The sequence below is a fragment of the Struthio camelus genome, chromosome 2 (assembly GCF_040807025.1).
Source record: "Struthio camelus isolate bStrCam1 chromosome 2, bStrCam1.hap1, whole genome shotgun sequence".
In the NCBI taxonomy this organism is placed as follows: Eukaryota; Metazoa; Chordata; class Aves; order Struthioniformes; family Struthionidae; genus Struthio; species Struthio camelus.
In genome coordinates, this window is record NC_090943.1 from 73,692,553 (window position 1) to 73,719,061 (window position 26,509).

General features: G+C 36.7%; 1 protein-coding gene across 4 annotated transcripts in view; it reads left to right on the top strand.

The window, feature by feature from the left end:
• The window catches only part of GABBR2 (gamma-aminobutyric acid type B receptor subunit 2), a 478,089-nt gene that overhangs the window by 272,900 nt on the left and 178,680 nt on the right, over positions 1-26,509 (top strand). For all 4 annotated transcript variants that reach the window (XM_068936292.1, XM_068936293.1, XM_068936294.1 and 1 more), the window contains one exon: positions 2,497-2,557. In XM_068936292.1, the coding sequence (XP_068792393.1) occupies positions 2,497-2,557 (61 nt within the window). The remainder of the gene's footprint in view (positions 1-2,496; positions 2,558-26,509) is intronic.

The window sequence follows — 26,509 nt, forward strand, 5'->3', positions numbered from 1 at the left end:
AGCACATTTTCACATGGTTTATTCCATAACTCTTTCAACACCATCATGCATATCTTTATTTACTATTTAGATCAGTATAAGTGGCAAATCTTTTCAAATGGAAGTTGTTAAAAACAAATACTTCTAAATGTATAACACTACTTATATATCACTGTTATTGCTCATACATAATTTATCAAAAATTTTATATTTATTCAGAACATTTAGATTTGATTTATGTTCAACTGGCAGAGTCATAATATCTCAGTGAGGATGTATTCACATGTAATCAGTAGATGCATATGGCGTATTTCTATCCTAATGATGAATATATGGGTGATATTACAAGGAGCGATAATAATATTGCAAACTAGTTTACTTGAAATCTGGAAAAATCCATGAGCCAGGTTTTTATGTTGTCATTAATAGACGACAATCATAGATGACCGTCATAATACATGTGGTTCTTGCTGTATCTATTTATCTATAAATAGCAGTTTAGCAGACTACAACTTAAAATCTTGTTACAAAAGAATAAAGGGAGACAGAGTTAAACTAAAAGTCAGTAAATTTAATACAAAATCAAAAAATACTTTTCCAGTGAAAAATTATACTGTAGAATTCTCTGTAGGAGGTCATAAAACCTAAGAGTTTAACAAGATTCAACAATGGATTGACCATAGATTTATATCTACAACAAGTGATTCTTACGTAGTATCTTAAAAGTCATATTTAATATTCTCTACTATTTTTTACTTAAATCTAGTAGCCAAGTGCATTATGATTTTATTTAAAAAATTAAGGGATATTAAATATTACTTCTTCATGCTAAGGGGGATACGGATGAGGGCTATTAAGGTGGACACCTAGTCTGCCTGCTAACGTTTTCTGTTCTCTCCTTGGAGCTGTGTTACCGCTTACTGGGTATGACTTATTTCAGAACTAGATTTCAGGAGGAGCAGTTCCTGTGTCCTTATGTAACTGCTGCCAGAATTTATGCTATTCATTTCTCTTCCTCTTTTTGTCACAGACTGACGTTTTGTGTCTTTTAATCCTCAGCACTAGATATCTTACACTTATTGAAGGGTGCTGTCTTCTGTTATTGGAAGGGAAGTGTTTTGTGGCTTGCAGAAAACATGGAGTGAATGCTCTGTTGCCCCAACTGCACTACATACCTGCTGTATGGCTTCTTGCAGAGACCTGAATTCGGCGATTCAGGTGGTCTCTTTCAGAGTTCAAAATTCCCATTGGGAGCATATCTGTAGAATAAATATCATCCACTTATTTAAAGTTAGATTTTGCAGCGTGTAAAAGTTGAGGTTCTCTTCTGCATTCTTCTACAAACAGAAGATGGCTATTTTTGATCCTTAGTGACAAGAAGGGATCATTCAAAAAGGGAGTGGCTTGCCCAGAGAAATGTATTGTAGCCTTACACATTTATTTCGTTTCTCTTACCCCTATATCTGTTAAAACAAAGATTAATGGATATAATTATGATAATCAAAATGTGGATGCAGTAAAACAGCCTTTCTACACACACACTGCTCAACAGTGCACTGTAAGTTCAAAATACAGAAAATACTTAGCATAAATGAATGCAAAACTCCTAACATACATACACTATAAACATCAGGGGTTCAGTGTGAAATTGATGATTCAAGGAAAGCATTTAAAAAGACCTTTTCTTAATTTAAGTCATCCCTGAAAGATGGCAATAATTCACCAGGGACATGTGAGGAAGCTTCAGTATTATGTGACCATTATTTTGAAAAGTAACAACGTATGGCACAACAAAGGATAGTATTGACTGAAAGGCATTACATTTAAGAAGAATGCTAAGACATGTATGTTGATGCAATGCAAAATCAAGGCACAAAAGCTATTGTCATCCATAACCATTGGTATGAATAGATTTTTTCAGGAGAACCATTTACTCGCATGATCTTTCATAGCTATTATATATCCTAGATAAAAACAGTCATACAGTGAAAATCAATTGTTTGCATATCATTCATTGCCTGAGACCGAGCAAGTTACTGACTCTTTTGTACCTCTGTTTCCATCCACAAAAAGTGGGTGATAACATGGGTTACTTTAATCTGGGATGTATGTACTATATTGCTGCAGTGACAGGACAAGAGGCAACGGGCAGAAACTGAAGCACAGGAAATTCTATCTGAACATGAGGAAAAACTTCTTTCCTGTGAGGGTGACAGAGCATTGGCACAGGTTGCCCCGAGAGGTAGTGGAGTCTCCTTCCCTGGAGATATTCCAAACCTGTCTGGATGTGACCCTGGGAAATATGCTCTAGATGACTCTGCTTGATCAGGGGGGGTTGGTCTAGATGATCTCCGGAAGTCCCTTCCAACCTCAGCCATTCTGTGATTCTGTGATTCTGTGAATGTTTAAGCCTTTATTGTATAATTTTAATAGTGAATGGAAAATACTTGCAGTTCTAATGATACTATATTGCAACAGATTTATAAAACATTGAAGTTATTTACTTGTTTTATTTAGGGTCAAGTTGTTTTCAGAAATGGAGAGAGGATGGGAACCATCAAATTTACACAGTTCCAAGGTAGGATATCAACACCTTAATTTTCTTTACAATTATATACACAGTTTCATACTTGTATATTGGTTGCATTTGTTTCAGAACATTAGTTAATAAACGCAGCAGCGTACTTAGAAAAAATATTAGCTTTGTTACCTGTTTCAGATACTTGATTTTTGAATTGTGCATGTTCTGGGTATAGCCAAGCAGTTATTTCCAGGAATTTTCCTAAAAGAAAATCCATATAGTTATAGAAGCTATTGATCTATAACAGTCCACAGCTGTTGGAAAAACTGTGCTATTCAGCATAAGTATCCACTCTTTAACCCAGATGCTTCTGAAAACTGAATTTAATGAGGAACTCAGAGCTTTTTTTCCCCCTATTAAACTGTTTCATATAAGTGTTTGTGTTCTCTGAAAGCTTACTTTTGACATTCAGCAACTGCTTGCTGAAAGCAGCTTTAGAAGTCAATCTCTCAGCATAGAGGGCATGACCTGCTATATCGCATCCATAGGATGCAACATACTCCTGCTATATGACTTGCCATATTTTTTGGATCCTTTCAATTTGAGTTGCTCATGCAGGTAGTTCTCATGGCAGTGGAGAGGACAAATCCAGATCCTCCTTTCAGCTACAGGGATTTATGAAGGGCTTTTTGCAACTGGGGAGTAGGTGCCTGCCTAGAAGAGGGTTCTGCAGAAAAAGTGATTCATGGAAGACGTGTTAGAGTGGTTTCTACAGTTTATAGAATGCAATTTGCAATGGCTCACCCTTTAAGCAGAACTTATCGGCTGACCAGCCATGCGCTTCAGGGGATCTGTTAATCTATTTTACTGTAGCAATCTTTAGGATTACTCTTACCTACCCATCTATAACTGACGCTGTTAACTCAAGTTCCCTGAAGCATTTCTATGCACTAAAGCTTTGCAAATGTCATCTCATGATAATATAATTTAGAATTTCTTGTTCAACGTTAATGATAGTTATTGATTGCTTCCCCTCCCCCCATTTTTATACTAGTAGCGGTGTTTACATCTAAATGAAAGAAACATGAGAAAACATTGTACAAGGATTTTACAAGAGACGCTTGTTCCTTCAAAAGTTTGAAGAGGCCCCTACACATCATGCCTAAGGCAGCTGTACCTTGCTAGTGTATCTGAGGGGAGGAAGTTTGGCAGATTCCCTCTGTGCATTAAGAATATGATTGTGGATCATGGGGAGGTGAGACATGAGTCTTCCGAACTAATCTGGAGGAGCAATTGAAGCCCTTGTCCTTGATAGCTAATTTTATATAGACTTTCATGTCCAGACATTTAAATTAGGTTTCTTCATAATATTTTTCAACTTCATAAGAGATGCTATTTAACACCAAATGGTTTTGCAATGAATTCAAGTACTGTTTGATTAATAAGACAGCTGCCAGGTTACATAGTGGCAGTTTCAGAATTGATTCAGACCCATGCCTAGGGTTTTGATGATCAGCCAAATGTTGCCCATTAACCTACAGGAAAAAGCCTACTTGCTTTCATTATAACCCAGGCATCCTATGCAGAAATACAGAAGCGCTGGATTATCTCTCATGCAAACAATAGTCCATCAACACAGCTGAAGTCTGTTCTTATGTTTTGCCTTTACTAATTTCAGAAATGAAATGAACATGAAATAACGTATGAAAAATTGAAATACGGAACAGTGTAACAACATAGGTGAAAGTAATCATCTTTTTACTGCAAATGACATTCCAGCTATTAATAGATTTTTTTTTCCTGTTCCTTCATTGTTACTGTTTTTAAGCAAGGCTTTTACCTTTCAATACCTGTGGCAACGGTAGAAATTACTAAATTGTTCAAAATAATTCTTTAAAATGTTGATTGGGAAGCTTTCTGAAACGCTCACATTACTTTTTAATAAATCTTATACTATTGAGGAAGTTCCAAATAATGGAAAGAAGTTAATTAAGTCCAATACTTAAAATGGTAAATGGGCCTTAGTAATTATAGCTCTGTTAGCTGCTATCAATCTTGAGGCAAATAAACAACTCATTCATTAAACTTTTTTTGAAATATAATGCAAAATAGTACGACTTCTAGAAAAACAGACTTCATCAAAGATGTCTCGTAAGTGATTTTGAAAATAATTTTAATTATGTGTAGCATATATTAAATGCATTAGTAAATTATTGAGTATAATAATTGAGAATAATCAGTTCTGAGTGCTCTATACCTCAGCAGTCATTTCTTCATCTAATGGATCCCTCCTAATGGAAATCCCCCTGCATAATACAGTTTTCTCTTCTACATGCTATCACACATTTCAATACCAGTTTATTCTCATAGTCTGAACTGTGGTATGCAAAATAACCCCATTGGTTTTACCCTATCTCATAGCTTGTCATTTAGAACGCTGATACAACAAACATTCTAGGCATTATATTGGAGTAACTGCCTCTGTGGAGTACCACTTGCCTCTTTTATTGGCAATGGTATTCCAAACCATTGCTTCCCTAAGCAGTCTAGGGAAGTATAGTCTATACGAAAATACAAAGGGGCCACAAAACTGGTTTAGAGTCCCATTTTCATAAAAAGAATAACCTCCTAAAATGGAAGGATGTACCATGCGGAGTCCTAAAGGGCATGCCTTAAATCTGGAGTCACTGAATATTACTGAATAGAAAGATGAACTAGAGTGTTCAGTAGACCCTAGAGGACAGCAAGCAGAAGAGGGACTAGACAACAACTAAAAAGATCTCGACAAATTGGAGAAGTAATCAAGAAAAAACAGAATGCATTTTATTTAGGACAAATGCATGATGCTACACTGGGAATAATCAGCTACACAAATACCAAACGGGAACAATTTACCAGGCCATAGTTTCATATAAAAGGAACTAGCAGTTGCAATGAATCACAGGCTGAACATGAATAAGCAAAGCCATGAAGACGTAACAAAAGGCAAATTCTGCACTGGGCTATGTAAACAAGAGTGTCTTTTTTCTCTACCTAATGCCAAAAAAGGCTACAGCTAACTGCTATCCAGCATTGATTTAAGAAAAAAGTGTAAAGAGAATAGAGGACTAAAAACAGTAGGAAGAACAAAAGATCTAGGCTGCTTTGTGAAGATATGATAGCTGAAATACATGACAGTTGCTGCGAGAAAGAAGGAAAAAAATTTGCTTTCTCGCCCCTGATTAGCTGGCTAAGAAGTTATGGATTTAAATTGTAGTAATGGAGATTTAAGCCAGACATTAGGAAAAATTTTCTAATGATAAGGATAGTTAAGCATCAGAAGGACCATAAAATTGCTACCTTTGGAAGTTTTAAAGAATAAGTTAAGCAAACCTCTGAAGTGCCCTAGGTGTATTCATTGTGCCTTGAGACAGATGAGTTTTATGTCCTGAGGTCCATGCTAGGCCTACTCTTAATTTTGAGCTATTGCTCCTATGCAGTTTGTGTTATGCTATTCTGATGCTCTAGTTACAAGCTACCATCCACTGTATGTTGCTAATACCATTTTGTTGTATTTTTTTGAATCATTTCTAGTAAGAGACATAGGATAAGCGTGAGTCTGTAGCTTGGTGGGTAGGTCATTTGTGAGAAGGACAGTATAGCTTGCTCATAAATGGAAAGAAGTGAAAATTTCATTTCCCATTAGGCAGAAAGTAAATTATACCTGGGAAATTCCAGGTTTATGTTATGTTATGTTTTAGTCTTCTAACCATTTTTATATAAATAGCTACTATATGAAGGGGAAGAGCTATACTTTCTCTTCTTCTGCTTATGCATTTTAAAGGAGTGACTCCTGCTCAGTTCTTGAGAGAAAAGGGTGTATCCCAACACACAAATATATGTACACATTAAAGAAAAAAAAAGGATAACTAAGAAATCTATAAAGATAGACAATTAAGCCTCTGCCACCTCCAAATAGAAAAGTGGAAGTTTTCCCATTTTTTTACATGAAGCAGTGGAATATGGAGTGCAAGCATTTTGGTGCTTCACTGCTTAATGTTATGATACCTGATTCTCTATTTGAATCCAACCATAAATACTTATGTTTCTAGTCCACAAAGAATTGTGATATTGGGTCAGCTGAAAAGCTCTGCTTAGCTCAATAACCTGTTCTTGATGGTGCTCAGGAGGGAAGGATGTGATATATGTCGGGTATGGGTATATGTATAAGAATAAGCATATATAGAATGGGTCCTTCTCCATTATACCCTCTCAGTTCCCAAAGGCTAGCGTTTTCATGACTTTTTTAGCTGGAGATTGTCTTTGGGCCATCATATTTAATAGTTACATGCTAATAACTTATCCTCTATCAATTTTTCAAATCTTTCATGAACCTGTTTATACTTTTGCCCTTCAACATATCCTGTGGCAATGAGTTTCACAAAATGGTAATGTATTGAATAACAAAATCTCTTTCCATCTCTTTTTAAACCAGTTTCCTCATGATTTCATTGGGCATACCCTGGTTCTTGTAATGTGAGAAGCGGTGAATAATTGTCTAATTCACTTTCCTCATATCATTCATGTTTTATGGGAGAGATGGGAGAGTTCTAGTCATCCATTTAATTTTTCTTCATGTAAAAGCTATTCTATAATTCTCATAATCCCCTCTCTTCTGATAGTATCCCTTTCTGAGATAGCACAATAAGAGTCACAAGCACTATTCAAGTTAATGGCCTATCACACGACACTGAATTGCTGGATAATATTTCCACGTTATTCTAACTGCTTTCCCAGTATTCTATTTTACCAAATGCAGCTCTATTTGTCTATTTGATCACCCGTGAGTGCAGCACTGATGTTTTCAAAGAACCATCCACAATAACTCCAAGGTCTCGTCCTAGACGCTATTAGTTAATAATTACCAACTTTTATTGTGTTCTGGAAGCAAATAGCTATAATGCTGCTTTTTTCTGGGTCCATTTTTAAAATCACCAATGCAAGAAATAGATTTTCTTGGATATATATTTACTATTCTTTTTCTCCTTTTCTGCCATACCCATTAGCAGCATCGTTTTTCCTCTGAGCGAAGTTGTTCCTCTGGTAATCTGTTCTATTGCGACTATTTACTAGTAGTTATTTTTGATATAGACATGGAGTACTGTATTGAGGCTCAAATACTGAAGGTGTACTGTCAAACTGATGTAAGGACAGATCAAAGATATAGAAACTGTTTGGGGGCTTGGGGCATTACGTAGAAGGAAAGATTAAAAGGATTAAGTATGTAGAGTTGCTAAAGGGATGGCTATTTTGGAACAAGTCATAGTCTGCGGACATCAATTCTGAGGCCAGGAAGAACATAGAGAAAAGGGTCTGTCTACGTCTGTCAGTTGTCACAGCAGCTTATTTTATTTTATCCAAGCTAGCTTTAAATTAGCAAATTTGGGTGCTGCTAGCAATGTAATAAAAATAACATGGAAAGAATATAAGCTGGAAAACCACCAAGGAACAAAATAAGCATTTTGATAGTTATGCTTTCATTTGGGAGAAAAGCTCTTGGAGACCACAGCTTTGCAGCTATTAGCATTCAAACTAGCTAAAGACTAGCCGGGTATTTTTGTGGCATTCAAAGTTATAGTAATCAACATAGAGTAGCTGGAAAGAACTGGATTAATTCTTTTCACCCAGGCATGAGAGGTAGGTCTCTGTGAGAAGCAAGGGAGATCTGTTCATCCTTGTGTGTTTGTGTAAAGTTTTGTAGAGCACTCAGTCTCTTTACAGATAGTTTGGGTTGTGCAAATAATTAATTAATTGTAACAAGCACAGACATTAAAGAAACTGCTGTATTTTTTGTAGGATTCCACTTCAGATCATCCAATATACTCTGAGGTGCAAAGTGTTTTATAGCAACTAATAAGTCTCTGTCACTATTTTGTGCAAAAATTTTAAGTCTCTCTTAAACACCAAAGAAAAAGACTGAATTTTGAAAGCATAAGCAAAGAAAAAAAGTTGGAAAGTAATGGAAATAACTTTTCAAAATTAATCTCTATAAAACTCCATATAACTATCATAAATTATTTTCCCACTAACAAAATGGCATGCAACAAAGATCTGAAAGAATTGTAGGCTGTTTCCCACAGAACTCTCTTGTTTTTGTTATAACATAATAAATATTCTTTTTTGCAGTTGATACTCAGAATTCGACCTATGCTGCAATTAACTGTTAGAAGTTTCTTCTTAGTTGATGTCTAAAGCTGTCCCACTTTCTCATCAACCAGTCTTCCTAGTCTTTTGAAGAGCAACAAATTCCTAAGAGCTGTAGAATCACCCTGAACAGCTCCTCTCCAAAGAGCTGTATGTTAACAATTCTGTGCCTTTGGCATCTTGGAGAGATGCATTTTTTCTAGAAGGAGTTGTAACACAATTTCTAAAGAGGATAAAAAGAGACAGAAAACTTATGAAAAATCCATCAAATTTTGTTATGTTTTAGGGAAAAATATTTTAGTTGAGGTAATTAATAAAGAATGTAATCTACTGTAATGATACTGTCCCTAAGCTGTGGTTCGAATATTTCCCCAATAGACACAAAATCATCAGATAAAACAGCTGCAGTTCTTAATAAATGAAAGAGAAGAAAATGAAATTTATCTTTGTCACCAAAAGGACATAGATTTATTTCTTGACATTACAGCATATGAACAAATAAAAACAAAATATGATTTAATAATATAATACACCATGCCAACATGTAAAGGTTTGTGCAGCTGTAGGCTAGAGATACTGAGATAAGGTTAGAATGCCTGACAGGTTCTCTAAATTAATGGAATTTTATAACAAAGGATATTTGATAAAATTTTCCTTTAGTGGACTAGTTCTGTGATGGTAGGTGATAATATTATGAGAAAACACAGACAACTGTAAGAGGAAAACTTATCATAGATAGAGGAGATGAACAAGAAACACTTAAAAAAACGAAAAGGGGGAAAATAGGTTTGCTTGCTGTGTAGGTAATCAAAGACAGTGGTAAACTGTGTGCTGCAGAATTCATACAGACACTGATATTGAACCTTTGAGAGCATAGCACCAGTATTAATCCAAATATTAACTTCTTATAAAAGTCAAAAAAAGACTCAATTGCTCTTAAAATTTTCTAGTCCTCTTCTTTGCAACTTGATCTTCGTTTGGTTTTGTTCTGTCATAATAAGTGCTAATTAAATTTCAAGTCATAGCTAATCATACAATCATTGTGTTGGCACTTTGTCCAATATCTAATATTTTAGTTTCTATAAAAACAATCTATTTCAATACATCATCACTAGAATCTAGTACAGAAATTAAAGAAGAATGATTCTGTAAACATGCTAATAGAAAATGAGCATATGTAATTACGAGAATTAGAAGGAGGAAACATTGAGTTTCTTCTTTTCAGTTTTGAGTTTTTAAATGTTTGACCTGAAGCAGTGCTCTGCAACAGCGCAGGTTGCATTTTCTGACTTGAATCACATTCTTTAAAATAACTAATAAAATTGGCTATACTTGTCTGACAAGTACGTCTATTTTCAGTGAATCTTGCTGACTGCTTAAGCAGGAATTTATCATCCCCCATTCAAAAGAAAGGACATGGGGATAGCTATTCAGGAAATAGTCTGCTTTCAACTTCTTGATTCCTAATGGAAGTACAAACCCTTTATAGTCAGTGTAAGCCAACTGAGAATAAGCTCATTTTTCCAAGCTCCTTCCTGTAGACACTGAGAGTCAAAAAAACAGTTATTTAGAATTTAAGCAAAACAGCCTAAAAAAGCCAACTGTGGACAACTTATTTCCCCTTGCCTCCTGGAAAAGGAAGCTTCCAGGCATTCCCTGGGAGAAAAGAGCTTTTCATCTCTTCATACTTAACTTACTCTCAAGTTATTGGTTCATAAATTGAAATCAAAGGGAGAATATAACTGTGGGCTGTTGAAAAAAATTGTCTGCATACAATTCCATCCATCTTACCTTAAATAATTATGGAGGATAAGGGACGAATTCTTCATAATTATTTCATGGCTTAGATCTAGCGTATCTACCTGTAAAGAACTGATTTCATCAAAGGTGATTTAGCAGTGAATCTGTTAAAACTACTGCCAGAATGAAAAAAAATGCATCAAATAGTACTGTACATACAAGAAACAGGGTCAGGCAGGGGAACAGGGAGCTGCTATGTGTGCACAGAACTAATTGCTACTTTATGTGATTCCTGATACTGACCCAATGCTATTGGATAGCTCACTATGTCTCCACCAGAGTCCTCCACACCTTTTTTTTAAACGCCATGATATGAATACCTTTTTCCTACTTGAGCTGCTTTTCACACATCCAGTTCAAAGCTATCCAGGCCATATTTGACCTTGAAAGACTGTGTAGAGTTTTTGCTGCTTAATCCCTTGTGTTGGAATTTGTATATATAGTAATCTGTTTCCTTATACTGCATCAGATTTAAGGCTTGACTGATCTAATTGTGCTGGCTCAGAAGCCCTTTTTGACATGGGAAACACTGGCACAGCCTCCCATTCAGTGGCTGGACCACTGTGAAACATCCCAGGACGTTGCTATGGATAAGGGCCAGTCTGAAGGAGAAGGAAAAGAGTAATACCTTCCTGAAAGGGTATCCCCTAAAGTGGTCCTGCATAGCTGCAAAATCAGCTTTTACCCAGGGTAGGCTGGGTAATCTGTCTGTGGGAAATATATATTCCCATCTATCATCAAGTCATTGTGGATCCTTGCCTGAATTAAAAGTATACTATAGTTCCCTAATTATTATGGAGTCCCTATTCTGGCCATTTAAAAAGGTCAGTTATAAGTCTGATGAAACAAATAGCTCCACATTCTGCCCTAAAATGTGTTAAAATGGAAAACTGAGAATGCCAAGGGAAGCAAATTCCTGACCATATTTCATTTACATTCCTAAACTGCATATTGGAAAGAACAATGTGTGTTACATACACATAGAGACAAGCAATTTCTTTTACTTTTTTACAAGACTTCTTGCACCAAATAAGTTACAGGAGAATTAGGTGGATTGTGAAGATGTTTCACATTCATAAAAGCTGATAATCCCAACAGGTTCTTAAAGCATGTGCTTCTTGCATTTAGAATAATAAATAAGCAGAGGCTTCCTGCTTAGAGCAATAGGAACTAAACCTTCCTCTCATTCTGGCCCTTCAAAAGGTCAGTGCAAAAAATGTTAAAACACAGAGTGATTCTAACCTGACTTTGCTAATGTGACATTTGGAGCATGGTTGTGGCAGTATGATGTGACAGCAGGCGAACATTGTGTTGCATTAGTAAATGGCACAGGGCCTGATAAAAAGGAGGAAATTGTTCACATATTTAGTCTGTGCTTCACCCTCAAGAGGGAAAGATTAGGAAGAGCTGCTGACAAAGGTCAGTAAGTACATGAAAGGCTTTTTTCAGAGAAGAGAGCAAAATTTTTGAAAAATTATTCATGGATATTTACATGCAGAAGATGTTAAGTTTGTAGTTATATATCATCAAAAGCTATTGAGAAAATCTTAACCCCAATTGTTTCTTAAGATAAAGTAGCCAGAGAGAACCACTCTCCTTGGGCTTCATAAATGAAGACCTGTGCATCTGCATAAGCTGTATGAGAAACTTCCGCCTTCCTAAAAGGAATAAAAATATATCTTAAATGATCTGTCAGGGTCAATTTATTTGTGGAAACTGGCCTGGGGCTCTCACATTTAGAGCAAAATCTTGGCTGCATGAACAGAAAAGCAGGATGAAAGAACCTCTTTTTGCTGCCCACAGATGCACCCATACAAAGTAATTCAGCTAGTATCCCTGACAGGACTTAACATCCCAAAAGGGCATGGACAGAATTATTGGAAGACTAACTTGAACTTTTAAAATTGGTATGTGTACTTCCTGGGCAGCAGATATTATAGAAATGCACACTGCCCCTTTCATAATGGGTCTAAGGAACTGTGTGCAGCATCCTTCCCTCAAACAGCACTGACATAGGCAGATCTCTTGCACTGAAGGAAGGTGCACTCATCCTAGCAGCTTGTGCAACCTATATACTCTTGTTATACATTGAAATTGTTTGCCTGAACTGCAGAATTTTCAGTGCTTTTCCTGAGCTCCAGGTAACTGCAAACTGCTGATACAAAAACTTGTAAGAGAAGAGCCAATTTCTAGGCATTAGTATTATCTGCTGCTTCTTCCTTTAACCAGCTCACTAATGAGTAGACTAAAAGAACAGAAATAAAAGTGGCTTGGCAGTATCCTTTATTGCAGTATAATTAATTCCATTACTGTAATTTACACTCATTCAAATAGTATTCAGTACAGTTGGCATTTGTATTCTTGTCATTCGGAATGAATTCAGGGTGAAATATTAGGAAATGTTTTATTGAAGACTAGGTATGTTCTATTTACTTCCTTTCCTGTCTTTTTCTTGGCTTTGCAATTATTATTAAAAAAGCAAAAAAGAGTATAGGGGAGAAAGAGACAGAAATGTGGCATTTGCATGCCATAAACCAAGCTCTCAGAAGTCAACAACTTCAGAATTAAAATTAAAAGCTCACAAATCATTTTTTCCTTATATTCCTAAGTATAAAATGAATAATACTGGAAGTCTCTAATGATTTAATAGTTACAAAATGCTGAGCTGAGCTCATTCAAGTTCCAGAAAAAGAAACTGCAATACTCTGTATTACAGACTCTTCTCCGTGGTGCCCAGCAACAGGACAAGAGGCAATGGGCACAAACTGAAGCACAGGAAGTTCCACCTAAACCTGAGGAAAAACTTCTTTGCTGTGAGGGTGACAGAGCATTGGCACAGGTTGCCCAGAGAGGTAGTGGAGTCTCCTTCCCTGGAGATATTCCAAACCTGTCTGGATGTGATCCTGGGAAATATGCTCTAGATGACTCTGCTTGATCGGGGGGGTTGGTCTAGATGAAGTCCCGGAAGTCTCCGGAAGTCCCTTCCAACCTCAGCCATTCTGTGATTCTGTGATTCTGTGTATTGACAGCCTCAGTTTTAACTAGCTGAAAGATTAGGTTGTACAGTGGCTTCTAGTCACTTTGTATTATGAAAGTGAAATTCTGTCCCTGTTTTCATTGCTCAGGATGGAGATAGAAACACAGAGTTGAAAAGAATTCATAATGTTACTGTCCCTCAGTCAAATGTTTTGCCACTTAACATTTACAAATAGTTTTTTGATTAATATAGAAATAGGAAGGCTGCACAGAATAGGGAGAAAGGAATCACAACCTTCTGAGAGTCTCCTCTCTGTCAATTCTTTCTTATTCATCTTCTTTGGTATCTTCCTAAGGCAGAGCTCCATAGGACTGCAAGAAAACTAGACATTTAACTCTTCAGGTTCAATAATTTCCATTCTCCCTTTAGTAATATGATGCTAAGCACTTTAAAAAAACAGTTAAATTTTCTATGAAAAGTAGTGATGTAAATCTGTTGCCTCAGACCCAGCATCATAAACATACAATATGCCCCCTCTGTCACCATCATGTGTATATTTTCCAGTCTCTGTAAAGAACGAGAAGCAATCATAGTCCCCGAAATACTGGTAAACTCATTTGTGCTTTGATCAGCATACTTTCCTGTGTAATCCCTTTTCTCAAATGATAGGAATTTGCTGGGAATTGTCCCTATCTTGAGATTTTTGAATTGCTATTTAAGAAACTGCCACTGAATACCTAAACAAAAACATGTGGGTGCCCAACAAAGGTCTAAAACAGAAGCCAGAAGCTTCCTGATTATACACGTGATAGGTTCCCCTTCCTATACTACTATTTAGCTACCGTTCTCAAGGGTAGAATTTTTGCCTGTATTCCGTAATTTTGAGGATAGAGAAAAGATCTAAGGGAATATTTAGATTTAATGCCAGCAAAATCATTATGTAACTCTGCATGATAGTCAGGCAGTAGAACAAGCTGCCAGGAAGGTTATGTCATCCACATTTTATTTTTCAGAGTAGGCTAGCTTTTTATCTACTAAAGATGATGTTAGATAATTAATCCTATTGGGGTGGCCAAGAACAAATAAAGATGAACAATAGATGTTTCTTCTTTTTATCTGGAATGATTCTATAAATTGTGTTGTTCTGTAGAAATCAATAGCTGATCTGTTAGATGGATAAAATCCAGTCAGCAGATAAACTATAAATGGAACTGCATCACACTGAATCGGGTCAAATTGTGTTGCAAGTGGGTCAAGCCTTTAGGAATCCTGCCTTAGTGTTCATTTTAATGAGTGCACAAGGTTTTAAAACCAGCTTACTGGTTTTAATCAGCAATAGCTTATGGCATGATGAATTACTGTTCTGTATATAAATACTTTAATTAAGCAGTGCTTTATGAAGACAGTCTAGTTGTACCATTGTAAACTCTGAGCGTGATCCAGCAAAGTTCTGAGCAGATCCTGAAATGGTAACTTGAGTAGGCATTCAGGACTTCTAGCACCTAGCATAATCAACCTTACAATTTGACGGACAACGTGAGAGACCTCATTTTATGCAGGGCTTAAATATTCAGCTCAGGCTATAGCTATTTTTAATTTTTAAGGTGTAGTTTCATAGCCTACTTTGATCTCATTGCATACAATCACATATATGAACCATTTTTAAAAATAAGGACCTAATTATAGAAATTATGTTCTTGAGGCATATAAAATGTAAATCCTTATTCCTTGTACAAATGCACAGATATGGCAGGTATAGCTAAGTCTGCCGCAATGCCTACTCACAGGATTAGAAATGCAAAGGGTGTGCACAGAATTTAGTATTTGCAAAAGTACCTGTGCAGTTAATCATATGTAATTTTGAAAGGTGTTTTTTGTTGTTTTTTTTTGGAGGGGGGTCTGACACGTGCCCAAAATGACTGTGCTTGCAGGTAAAAGTCATATTCTAAGTTTAGATGATAAATTTGGTTATTCAGTAATTGAATATTATAGTGTTTATTAAAAGATATTTTGGTTGTTTTACTCTGTCATGGAGGTTTTAAAATGTAGATCCTCAGACTCATTCCTAAGTTGCCTGATTTCCTCTGTGCCTGTATTTACACTGGCTTTTGTCTACTGGCTGCACAGCTGGCTCTTGGCTACATTAAAATATGGCAAATCTAATCCTTAGTACCGCTGGAAAAACTAGTTGTTTTCTTACATTCCTGGATGGTCTGGTGTTCCAAGAATGCATCCTGTCAGGTCAGGCAGGTGGAGCACTCAGGTGAAATGTACACAATTCTGATGTGATACCTTTCTCCGCTTAATTTGGAGCAGGGATTTGCATCAGGATCTGTCTCTGTTCCTGATACACCTGAGGATGAATCTCTTTTAATCTTCATGCTGGGGTATTTTTGCTTTGTATAAATAATTAAATATTAATTTGCCACAGATTACAAAATGAGAATTCAGAAGCTTGGGTGTTATTCTAGAATATGGGAGAGCTAAATTAAAACCCCTCATCCAGATTATTCAGAGGAGGAGTTTAAACTCTTATTAACTGTATCTCAGATGAGTGCTCCTGTGACTGAGCTAGGGGGTTAAATGTAGTTAAGGAGAATTCCTCCTATTTATGTCAGGTTGGCTCTAGGATACATTTACACTATTAATTGTGCCCATATTTTTTGATCTGGTTGCCTAGCTTTCAGATGAGCCACATTGTGAAATCTCTTCACCAACAGAATTAGGAAGAGAAGTGGAAATTCCTTAATTTATATTTCATTGACCTTTTAAGTGCTCTCTTACCATGAAAAGCTAAACAATTAGCTTAAACCCTTTAAGATAGTAGGAAGATTCGAGAAATAGCCTAAGAACAAACATTTCTGTGTGACAGCCGTCATCTTTGGCTAACCTCAGTTTCTAATGTAGTCTATGTGCTCAGCTTTACCTTTACAAGTTTTACTGACAGCATGATTTTTGTTGTGAGAAAATGTTTAAGAAAAGATCATCTTTAAATCTGGGTGTATTGTTTTGTTTTGACTTTTTTTTTACAAAGGCTTGCTCCTTAACTCTATTCAAAGCTATGTTAATTAGACATGCTAAATCTGTGTGTAAGAAGGGAGTAATTTATTAGATTTATGCATATTTGCATTTATCTTTCTTTTGTAAGTTGGTCACTTCAGAAGAAAAAATCTATCTCACCACAGATAGCCATAAAAAGTCAAATAACTTTTTTACTATTTCCTAGCTTTAGATCTCACAAAAATACTTTGCTGCTGCTGAAGAACAAATAATCATCTTAATTGACTCATTCTAGCAGGACATTAGGTAAAGGAACAAAGGAGGCTTTAACATCCTAACATACACTACTGGGCATGTGAAGCATATTGCTGGGTTTCAGATAGCAGGTAATTTTGTGTTTAGATTCAATGAAAGGTTTGGATGGGGTGTAAAGAAGGCGGCTTTTATTATGAAAAGAAAAGTAGGAAACTAAACTGCTTCAAAACAGACATATTCGATTTCTCTTACTAAAATTGGTGGGCAGGTTTTCACACACACACACGAAAGCAGTATTAACTGTTGAAGGTAATGAAGAATGTACAAGCCAGAACATAAGCTTTATTTAGTTTTCATTTTCAATTAAAGGCAATTATCTTTCAGTAATACAGTTGTTAGAGCATTTTCTCATGCTCTACATAAAAGCCTTTCAAGATCTGGAGAGCCCTACTGAAGGAAATAGAAATAGAAGATTAGAAAACATTATGCCCCAAGTTTGAAAGAAAACGTATTTTTTATACCTTAAAAAAATATATATCCATTTATATTTTCTGTCTGTTTGTTCATGACTGTATTTTTGTATGTAGACTCTGGAATCTCAGTAGGACAAATTTATAGACAAAATTACAAATTGTTTGAGCAGGTGTATTGTTCTGGTTGGTGAAATACTGTGTTTGAACTGGGCCTAGTTAAATGAGGCCTGTAAATCTTTGGTTCTTTTCTGGAAAAGTTCAAAATCGTAATGATACACTTCAAACAGTTGATTACTTTTGAGGAACATAAATTCTCCAAACATGAGAAGATTAAGGACTTAGTGATGAGAAAAAAGACCTCAAAATAATATTCCATTTAATGGTAAACAATGATTATGGTTCTAAATAGCAGTTTCTCATGGCCCTAGGCTCTCTAGGGTATAGCTGTTACATTTTTGAAAGTAAAGCATGGTGAGACAGTCTTATTGGACTGAGGATTTCACAGAGAAAAAAAAAACTGCAACAATCCCTTCCAAACATGATTATGTTTTTGTTTATTTTTGTTCTAGTAGGTATTTTCATTTCTGCTGACATTAGCAGTACGTTAGAATTCATACTCCCTCTTTCCATTGCTCATAGAAAACTAGCCATACTCTAAGGGCCAGTTACAAGGAATGTAATGGGCTCTTCTATCTGCTAGTTCATGCCCCAATCTTACCTCCACCTCTCTCCACCTTTCAGCACTTGTGTCTTCTGGTCAGTGAGCTCAACGCAGCTGAGCTGTCCTTTCAGCTGTGCCTGCAGCTGTGTGTTTATTAGCTTGCTGTCTGGTCTCTCTCTATATCCTCCTGGTCTGATTAAATACTTTTCAATCCTATAGCCCTGCTGAAAATTAAAAATAAATAATGAGAACTTATGAAGTTTTGGCCCAAATTAAGGTTTCTTATTGGTTTTATTAGACACAGTGGAGGTATATTGCCATTTAAATTGGATATTTTTGGTATATTTGGGGGATGGGGTGTCAGAATAATGAAAGGATTAGATATACTGAGGGCATGAGGAGTATGAACTGGAAAAGATTGTTGTTAATGTCTGATCAAGAAGAGTTCATAAAACATTCATAGCAGCTGCACTCTCCCTCCCACACACACATGCAAGAAACATCAAAAAGCCCCTGATGTGCTGCCCTTGAATAAAACAACAGCTACAAAATCTTCCAGAAAAATTGGGTCCATACTTCATGGGAAAGAACTAACACCCCATCAGTTGACTAATGGGGCTGGTGGACATGGTCTCAATACCAATTGCAGAACTGGAAATCAGTTTCACCCTGGTTGCATGGATTGCAACACTGGTGCACCCTAGAGCTCAGATATCTGCAGAAACAGTCTTTCTTGGATTAGTCTATTCAAGTTATAGATTATTTTCCATTTAAACAACAAATCTGCATTTCTAAGAATGCATGTTAATTGCAGTGTGCCAGAAGCTACTCAGCAGAGCAAGGCAAAGCAAGTGAAAGGTCTGTGTTACTTCCACGTTTTGCTGAGCATAGGAACCAGTGGCACTGCCAAACAGTAGTACTCTCTGATGAATGGTATGATTGAAAAGGAGACAGCGACTCCTCTTGCAGAAAGGCCAGAGCAGAAGAAGATGGAATGTTTTTTTCAGCTGCTGGGTTTTGTCACATGTTAGCACTTTCTACTGGTGTAGCAAGGAGAATCGTGGTTTTGTTGAGGGAGAAAGTGCTTTAAGCAGAGATGGCTTTTGGCACAACAAAAACCTGCCTTGCCATGTTTTGTGACATGCAGCAAGTGCCATAAACCCTGGCTCCTCTGTTGTCCTTTCTCTTTCCCGGCCCTGGTATAAATTCCTTTTCCTCCAAGAAAGTCAGGAGATACTAGATGCTGAGAAGGTCGATACTAACTTTGAATAACACTGAAAGCTGAGGTGAGGAGGGAGGGGGCCAGGAATAAGGAGAGAACTGTAGCTAGAATTTGTGGACCCCACGTTTCCAATATGCAGGTAGGGATCTAGTTACTTATAAGAGCTGTGACTGCTTCTCTAGGATGTTTCATATGTTTCATGTTCCTTGCTGCTGTGCGCTCTTCAGTTTTGAACTTTTTTGTTTTACAGCCCATTATTCCTTTACAGTTTAAATCTAGAAACAAGTGTGTCACACTAGATTGTTCTGTACCTACCCAGAACACAGTAAAGAAAAGAAACATTTTTACATTTTGCACTGAAAGGTGACCAGTAAGAGTATATAACTTTAATTGCTAGCTCTCATTAATCTGTAAAGGCAATAAGAAGCAATTGTTTACAAAGAGGTGAAGAGATGAAAAAAATGTATCTAAGTTTAATTATTCTTTCTCTAATATAGTTTTGTACTAAGCATCTTAAAATTTTGAGAGGTTAAAGATTTATGGTCAGATATATAAAGTACTTTCTTTTCTCAATTCTGATAAATATATAAAATGTGACAGAGATCATGGTTCCTTCCAGTTCAATTCCCCCCCCCCCCTTCCTGAAGCAATTTAACTTTCTGTTGAATGCTGTAGCTAGCAAGGTTTTGGTAGCAATTTATTGGATACACAGCAAGATACATATGCACTTACTTCAGGTAAGATTTAAATCCCCTTTTCACAGTTTAATGACTGTGGTTTTGTTGATTTCCAAAATCGTCACAATTACAGTTGATAGGACAATTGATTTTTGTAGATAGGTTATAGTAATACTTTGCTGACAGTTTCAGGGAAAATTTTTCTTTGAAATATTTTGTCTTGAAGCAGTTTTTGAAGTTTTCTGCTTCCAGAAATCCTCTTACTCTCGTACTTAAAAAAAAAAAAAACACCACCAACAAAAAACCCCAAAACCTCACCACTCAGCCTTCTTTACTCATCGTACGTCTACATTTGCTGATGTCACCTCAGACAAAGGGCACTTTTGAAACTGTACCATCCTGCTCAGAGCAGACCTGGTCTTTGTTGTCCTACTTAGTTTCAGAACAAATAAGGTTGCCATCAGTGAATACAGTTGTGAAAGTATATTAGGGATAATCAAAGATAAGGGAGTGGATGATTAGGGAGAGAAAAAGCTTTGAGGAATGCCAAAAAGTGAGACTTCAGTGATGGGAAGAAGCAGTGGAGTTCAGTCTGTTCTGATGTCTGCAGCTCTCAAACTAGTGAGTTTACTAGTCTCACTGAGTTCAACAGGAGTATTTGAAGCAGCAAGTGCTCACTCACATAAAAATTGCATGATTCATGTTCTCATGCCCTCCTGCTCTTGCAGCACTGACTCCTTCATGCCTCTGACTGGGGAGACAGAGGAGCCTAAATATTGTGTTAGTCCTTGGGGCACCCTGGGACCCACAAGGTTATTTCAGCATGTGAAAGCATATATTGCCTTGGCAAACTGCGGTCAGTTCCTGTGCAGCTTGGCACTCCAGCTTGCTGTGCCTTGAGGCTGTTTTCCAGCTGATCAGGTTGAGGTGGAAGGAAAATAGCCAAGTCTGCCATAGGGAAACATGTGTGTCATGTAAATGAGGTAATAAATGATATCATTTATTTTCTTTACCAGAGTTTAATCTAAACTTAACTGCTAAGTTGAGGGAGGGGGACATAATGTGCTTATAATTTGTAGCACATTTCATAGTTACTCTCTCCAGGAGGGGAGAAAAAAATGCCTTTTTAAATAAAAGAACATGCTTTTGATGACAAACTGCTAGTACTCAATAAGGGTAAGATTCATACCTCTTCTCACACCGGATAGTTTGTTGTATAACTGACTGGGGTTCAGAGGTTTCTGGTGTATGAAAGCATGTGAAATTGGTTCTAGTCAGTTTCTTGACCACTTACTTTTTTAGGATTCAACAGCAGTAATGCACTACAATTTTCTCATATTAAACTTGGTTATAGTGAAACCTTGCTTATAATAAAGCACACATCAAAACACTAGAATCTGTCATTTTTTGATTCCAGTTGTAATGAAAAAGTAATGGCATTGGTTTTGTACAGCAGTTTTTCAAAGTTTTATCTTTTACTCAGTTCCGTGCATCCACAGAGGTTATTTAATCTCTTCTCTTATGCCCAGCCAATTATAAATTCTCTACTGTTCTTCACTGTCATACAGCAATACAGTGATATGTGAGAAAAAATGCACACTTCTGCTTTTCTAGTTTTAATCAGCTTTTCAAGGATTTTTTGACCTATATTAAAATCATTCTTATGGGCATAAATCCTGTCCTCCTGTAACAAGCTGATGTTCAAAATAAAATTTTCATTGCTTTAGGCTATCAATTTTTTTTGCAGATTAGAATTTTTCAAGCTATGAGCATTATGTCAAACTATTTTCTCTTGGTACCTAAAATATCAGCTCTGATTCAGGAAACACATGTGTTTAATGTTATACACAAGAATAAAGTTTTGCATATGCATAAATGTTTGTACGATCTGGCAGTGTTTTGCCAGGCAACTTTATTCCAGAACTGTCTGTCAGGTGCTCTGTATTAGTTATTAAATCCTTTATTATTTAGAGTAATTATAATTTAATAATTGTAGATTTCTATGAGGATTTTTTTCTCTTAATGCATTCCTATTTTCTATAGTTATTCTAAGTCTAGAGGAAGAAATAAAAAGAAAAAGAAATTGGAATTTAAACAGCACAACAATGAGGCTTATCGTATTTCAGGAAGATGTTGAAGCAATCATCAAAGGAAAAGTCAGGGACTGTCATTTCTAAACTGTTCCTTATAACCTCTAACTATACTCTACTAAACTACTTCCTTCTATTTTTAGGAAAATATATATTCTTCCTAATTACCACCAAGGAAATTATTGTGGCACCTTTTCCTCCTTGTTGCTTTATTCCCTGGATAATATAAAGAGATTGTTAGAAACAGAGATTAAAGCAAATAAAGGTTCACTGAAGTGGCAGGAAAAGGGAGTAATTTTCTCTGAAACTTTGACTTTTAGCAAGTTCCAGTTGGAGTGTACTTCATTCCTCCTGAATACAAATCAATTTATACATTAAAAAGAATCAAAGAAGAACAAACTCATTTCCTGAATGAGCTCGCCTTTGAAAATATTATTCTTTTCTCTCCTGTAAGTCTTAGCACAATTGCGACAACAAGAAGAAAGAATAGTAACAGTGGTAAGTTTTGAAGTTCAGAACTAAAATTCATCCTACTAAAATGTAGTAGTGATAGTAATTATATCCAATTTATTTTTTAAAACTGTTTTGGCCTCATCTTCACATCCAGTTCACACATGCTTACATCAAAAAAGGGTGTCAAATGGAAATTCATTATATGAGAGATACCATTGTAGTGGCATATTGGGCTGGGCTGTACACAGAAAAACATTTCAAATGCTATGGGTTTTTTTTGTTTGTTTCTTTTTGTTTGTTTGTTTTTCTCTAAATCTGCCACCACTTTGGTAGATCATTAGTTTCTCGTGAGTAGATCCAACTCTTGGATCCACCTCTTAAGCCTATGGGAACTGAGCAGAGCTCGGTCATTTTTTCTAGCTGCTGATACCTTGTATGGAGACGTCATGTCTTTCAGTGCCTTAGGACATGCAAGGTTGCACAGCCTCGCTACCTTCAGCTCTCAGACCAGTGCCTCTCTTCCCCCGAGCTTTAGGTTCCTTATATGCCTTCCTATGTGCTTGCAGCATTGCTCCTTCTGGTGGGTACTTCAAGCTTCTCAGTTATCCTCTTTGGGATCAAAAAGGCAGGCAAGAAACACAGAAGAGGAATTTCCTAGCAACCAGTTCTGCTTGTAAAAGCACTCAGAGTAGTGCTCCTAAATACACCTTTCTCACCCTATGAGTCACACAATTCTTGGGTTTGATTGGTGTCCTGAGATTACATATCCTCTCTTGTTTTCTCACTTCTTAGTGTGCTGTCCCTAAATGTAGCAGTGATAAGCCTCTCACATAAAGTCCGTTCCTCCTTCAGGATGGGGAAATAGAATTGGTGATCCCATTTGTCTGCAAGCCCAGGGTTCGACTCCTACATAGGAAGTTGATTGTTGTGGATGAGCTAGAAGTTGAGACAGTCAGTGTCTATGGCTTTGATGGCTCTCTGGTTCATGTAAGCACTGCAACTGAAAGAGCGCTCTAGAGGAATATCATTACCTGTGTGCCTGTATATTCTTCCCTAGATCTCACTAGGGGTCACTTGTGATGCTCTAAACTTCTTCTGAAGTACTTTCCATATTTGTGAGCATCTGGAATAAACCAGCCTGGCTAAGTCCAGACTGGCTTTCTGGTACAGGAAAAAAAGCTGGCAGTTACCATACAAATTCAAAGACAGAAAAGAGCACAGAGTTCACAACTCAGTATAAATGTGTTCAGTGCTGCTTCATCTATCATATTTTCACTCTTAGGGCATGGACAGTAGAAATTCTGCCTTTGGGTTTGACCCCAAATGATAAAGACAACATTCAAAGCTCTGTATGTGCCACAAAAGAAATTAGTCAAGGACAAAAGTGGATATTCAAGGGTAGTTCAGATACAAAAGTCATAGTATGTACAACAGCTGCTGCTCTCTTTCCATCTCAGGCATGATAATTTTGCAACTCTAACCCCTAAATAATGTGCTGTTAACGCTTAAAAAAAAAAAAAAAGTAGAACGTAAGAAGGAAGTCAGAGAGTTCAGTTTTCGGACCTCTCAGCTGGAGAGGTCACAGCCAGAGACCACACAGCCTGTCTGCACGTGCTGAGCCCTCTCCTCTCATAAGACTGGAAGCACAATAGTGACAGATGGTGAGGGAATACCCTAATCATATAATCATAGGTATGCATCCAAATGTGTGATTCAGAATAGCAGAGCCTTTGTTTTGTCCCTACTCTGTGTGACAGATTACCAGAAAATGGGTATTCTTTGCTAAATGAAGGGAAAACAAGGCACTCGGGCACCTCTTATCATTCATGGAATAGCTGGCATACTTTTCTGCTCTTCTCTCCAGCTAAGTGCACACCTATCCTGTGGTGGGAGCCATTTCTATTTGGTCATGTTATGCCTGTATGGATGGCCATAATATAAATCAACTGGGGTCACTGAACCCTCAAAAGGAGGACTACAGCATGCCGCTTGTTCTGTATGTCTGAGCAGTCCCCAAAAATACAGTGGCAGAGATTTGGCTGGATTGTGCAGGTCACCTGACTCTGTTGACAGACTAGGGACTGTCTGTGGTTATGCTGTGCATCGCTAGACTGACAAGAAAAGCATCTCTGGGGAAAGAGAGAACCATCCAAGGTTTAATAAGTAACAGATTATTTTTATTTGTCTTCCAAACTGAAAAAAGAAACAGTGACTCCAGATGGAGTTGAATTTAAAATTTCTGTTGGACAAGTTTTGTGTTTAGGTAAGTGTCATGAAATATATTTTGGGGGTATCCATGAGAAAAACAAATGAATGTTAGAGTTCCAAATGTACAGGAGGAAAAAAGATCACTCGGATCTTCTGCCTGGTTCAACCACAATGTACAGATGGCTGAAGTCAGGGTGTTCCAGGTCCCCAAGGGGCTGTCTTTTTTGTCGGGCTGTCTTTCCTATCAGGCTGTCTGTGGTGATGATCAGCTACTTCCTCTGTCAGTTTTGTATGGAAAGCTTAAATGCTGAATCAAAAGATACAAATGAGGTAAGTGGAGTTGGCTACTTACTTGGGTATTTTGCATTTTTGGGTTATAAACAAACTTTAATCTGGCAGGTGAAAAAGGACTGGCAGCAGTTCTATTCCTAATCTTTTCTTCTCTAGATAAATAACACTACTTGGTGAACTTGGCACAAATTCATGAACAAATTCTGGAATAGCTAAATCTATATTCTCTCGTAATTTGATAATATTTCACTTCTTTTATCACAATCTCCTGGTAGTGCATGCTGTGCCTACTCACACTCAAGGCACCAAAGAGATAATAATTGCATTTATTTGCTTTGGATAAGAGATCTGGCAGCACTACTTGTCTGTTTCATCTTGGGATTCTTTGAAAGACCCTTAGGTTGTCAAAATGGATATGGTGCCTTCCTATGATTTGCTGTCTCTTATCTCTTGCCCTATTACAGCATATCTTAAATTGTGCCTCAGAGTGTCTGATGTTTTAGCACTCTGAAATCAAGCTCAAAAGGCAGCAGGATGTAGCCACAGTTTCATTCCTTGGCATCTCCACCCTCGGGGCTTCAGCTGTCCCAGGTTCAGCTGTCCCTCTCTCTGAGACGAGACACTCTGACAAATAGATCTGTTACTGGGCCCTGGGCAGCAGCTAGCTGCAATTTCTCTTCAGAGCAGCAGCATCTGCATTCAACCCTGTCACTGCCTAGATGGGCCTTCAAACCCTGGAACCTCCTCAGAGGTCTCCTGGGAAGCCCGTCCAAGCCTGTGCATATAAATAGTTTGAACTCAGAGTACATGCACTGTAGAAAATGGACTAATATATATGAATAAAGCTACTAAAAGGCAAAAACAACAATTAATAAAGTTGTGTTATAATTTAATAATAGAGGAAATTCCTTCTCGTGGTGCTAAGATTAGCTGCCCATAGTTTTGTGCATACCATATTGATTTCCACAAAAAAATTCTATTTGTAACTCTATTTGTAAATTCTATTAGTCAGGAACAGCACACTTAAACCTTTTGGATGTTTAAACTCTGAAATACTGTATGGCTTCAAAGAATCATTCATTTTATCAAATGAACTTTTAAAATATCCAAATTTGTCAGTCTATGAAAGTTTAAAGCATAGAAGAGAATAGAAAAGTCCTTAGCTGGATTATGAAGTTGCAGTTTTACGTTTCAGGAGTTATACAGATTGATTATGATTTTCAATTAAGATTTTATTATATAAATATTGAAACCAAAAAGTGTGATCCTGTATACAAAGTTTCATCTCAAACTAGCATATCAATTATACACCCTAAGAAACATGGAAATAATGTTTAGAAGAATAAATGTAATTTCTATACCTTTTGTTCATCACACCAGTAGTTATATTTCAAGGGTAATCTGTTTTCCTTATTGTATACTTGTTTATAACTTTCTTGGGTTCCTGAATGAAAGGTATGACAGTGTTACCGCTCCAGATGTTAAGAAATAATTGTTTGCAGCTTATTATCATTTTTTTATTTCGTTGCATAGCTCTTTGACAAATAATATATGAATACCTAAGATAAATTTAAATCCACATCAACTGTATTACTAAATTTCTGTGCAGAGCTAACAGACGCCAGTCTAACAAGTCAAATAGGAAATAGAAAAGTAAAATTAGAATTTAAAAAGTGTCAATAAATTTAATTTTAATAAGCTTGAACTTAAAAATGCAGA